We start from the raw sequence: 1,952 nt of genomic DNA, 5'->3' as shown, positions 1-1,952 counted from the left end.
TACCCCCCCCTCCTCCCTCCCCGCTGGGTGGCGTGGTCGTGGTTGCTTCCTCTCTCTCTCGCTCTTTCTCTCTCTCTCTCTTGCCATATGACCCACCCAGAACGCTGGCGCTCGCTGGTGATCGAAATGCAGGCCATTGGTCGGCTCAGCGCTGTCATCTTTGCGCCCGTCACGCCGCCCGATCTGCGCCTCACCATCGTCAACATATTTCTCGCCCTCATGCAGCTCAGTACGCTGCTCCCTCTTCCGCAGGCCTACCGCACGCACACATCACGCGGTGACGTGAACCGGTTGTTCATTGTACGCACATGCGTGTGGCGTGTGTCGATTGCGTACAGCGCCGCAGGGGGAGTGCCGGGCGGCCCTCGAGCAGCTGGTGGCGCTCGACGTGCTGCCTCGGCTGGTGGGTCTGGTCAAGACCTCCCGCTCCTCCACGCTCCTCCACTCGTCGGTGCTGCACCTCCTCCGCCGCTCCTTCCTGGCCGGTAGCACCTCCCCCCCAACGCGTCCCTGGCCCCCATCCCTCCTCCCCCCCGTGGCCACGCGCCTCACGCTCCTCGCTCTCGCTCTCGCCGTCTAGGGCTGCCGGCGGCCTACTACGAGAAGACCATGCACGCCGAACTCTGCCGCCTGCTCGCCGTCGTCGGCTGCCCGTCCCTCGAACACAAGGCGTTCGCCATGCAGTGCCTCCAGCACGCCCTCCTCGCCTACCGTACGCCCTCTGACCAGGATGAGCGCACGCTCACGCTCACGCTCACGCTCACTATTTCATGATTATATATTTTAAAAAACTCTACGCGTGGGTCCCCTGTTTTGTGGTGCCACGCCAGCGCATCTGGTGTTCGCCGACCACCTCTTCGCGATGATGGACCTCTACCACGCCGCCTCGCTCGCCCTCGATCGCGTCAAGGGCACGTGCACCTCTTCCTCCTCGTCCCCTTCCTCATGGCTGGCGGCGGCGGCGGCGGCGGGGCGGTAGCACCGGTGGGGACTATGGTGCTGAGTGTGGGTGTGGGTGGGTGGGTCATGGCATGGCATGGCATGGCATGGCATGGCATGATGATGATGATGATGATGATGATGATGATGATGATGATGATGATGATGATGATGATGATATAACAGAGATCTGCCGGATGCGCAATCGGGACCTGCCTCTACCGGCCATCCGTATCTTCGCCGAGGGCGTGCTGCAGCTGCTTCGCCAGTCGCCCTCCTCTTCCTCGCCGCCATCGGACACGCCATCGTCGGCAGGGTCGGGCGCGGAGGCCGCCAAGTGGCTGTGCGGGCAGCTGGACGTGGAGGGCTTTGTGGGCGACGAGGCCAACCAGCGGCTCGCCAACGACGTGTGGATCGACCTGGCCACCCACTCCGTCACCCTGCGCCGCCTGAAGGGCGTGCTCAAGGCCATCCTGCGCTCCTACGAACTCATCGAGGCCTTCTACCGCACCGCAGGTACACGTCTTGTGGTTGGTTGGTTGGGTTTGGTTGTTCCCGGTATTGGGTGGGGAGTAGCGGATCACGCATCAGCAACCCCCTTCTCGACCGAGTTGTTTCTTCTCGACCGAGCACCTACATTACGTGGCATGACATACATGCACATATATATATTTATATATTATATCTTTATGTGGATGGCGTGATGATGACGGTGCAGAGTTTCCGGTGGAGTGCGCTGGTTGCGGGGGACGCATCGTGCGTGTGCTTTTCCGTTGCGAGCAGTGCCTCTCGTGCGTCAACCTTTGCCAGGCGTGCCACCACGCCCACGCTCCCCTCAAGGTACCCACCACCACCACCACCACATACCACCACCACCACCACCACCACCGCATACCACCACCACCACATGCCATACAAACCAACAACGTACCTCCACATTGATGTGTTCCGGATATATTGGTGGGGGGGGGTGGATGGGCACACACCAGGCTCCGGGCTATTGGAAGCACAAG

At 61.9% G+C, this 1,952-nt stretch overlaps 2 protein-coding genes across 2 annotated transcripts in view; both read left to right on the top strand.

The window, feature by feature from the left end:
* Positions 1 to 126: 126 nt before the first annotated feature.
* Positions 127 to 979, top strand: ACA1_259130 (uncharacterized protein; the record flags this gene model as incomplete). Its single annotated transcript, XM_004333585.1, has 4 exons — positions 127 to 229; positions 339 to 485; positions 581 to 712; positions 831 to 979. 4 exons carry the CDS (start codon positions 127 to 129, stop codon positions 977 to 979), a joined length of 531 nt encoding a protein of 176 aa, XP_004333633.1.
* Positions 980 to 1,136: 157 nt separating this feature from the next.
* Positions 1,137 to 1,952, top strand: part of ACA1_259120 (uncharacterized protein) — a gene marked incomplete at both ends in the record, with an annotated part of 1,262 nt that continues 446 nt past the window's right edge. The window contains 3 exons of the mRNA XM_004333584.1: positions 1,137 to 1,455; positions 1,658 to 1,695; positions 1,723 to 1,779. Coding sequence (XP_004333632.1) covers positions 1,137 to 1,455; positions 1,658 to 1,695; positions 1,723 to 1,779 — 414 coding nt within the window. The remainder of the gene's footprint in view (positions 1,456 to 1,657; positions 1,696 to 1,722; positions 1,780 to 1,952) is intronic.

This window comes from Acanthamoeba castellanii, assembly GCF_000313135.1.
Source record: "Acanthamoeba castellanii str. Neff unplaced genomic scaffold scf7180000084769, whole genome shotgun sequence".
NCBI classification, from domain to species: domain Eukaryota; phylum Discosea; order Longamoebia; family Acanthamoebidae; genus Acanthamoeba; species Acanthamoeba castellanii.
This window is presented reverse-complemented; position numbering and strand designations above follow the sequence as displayed.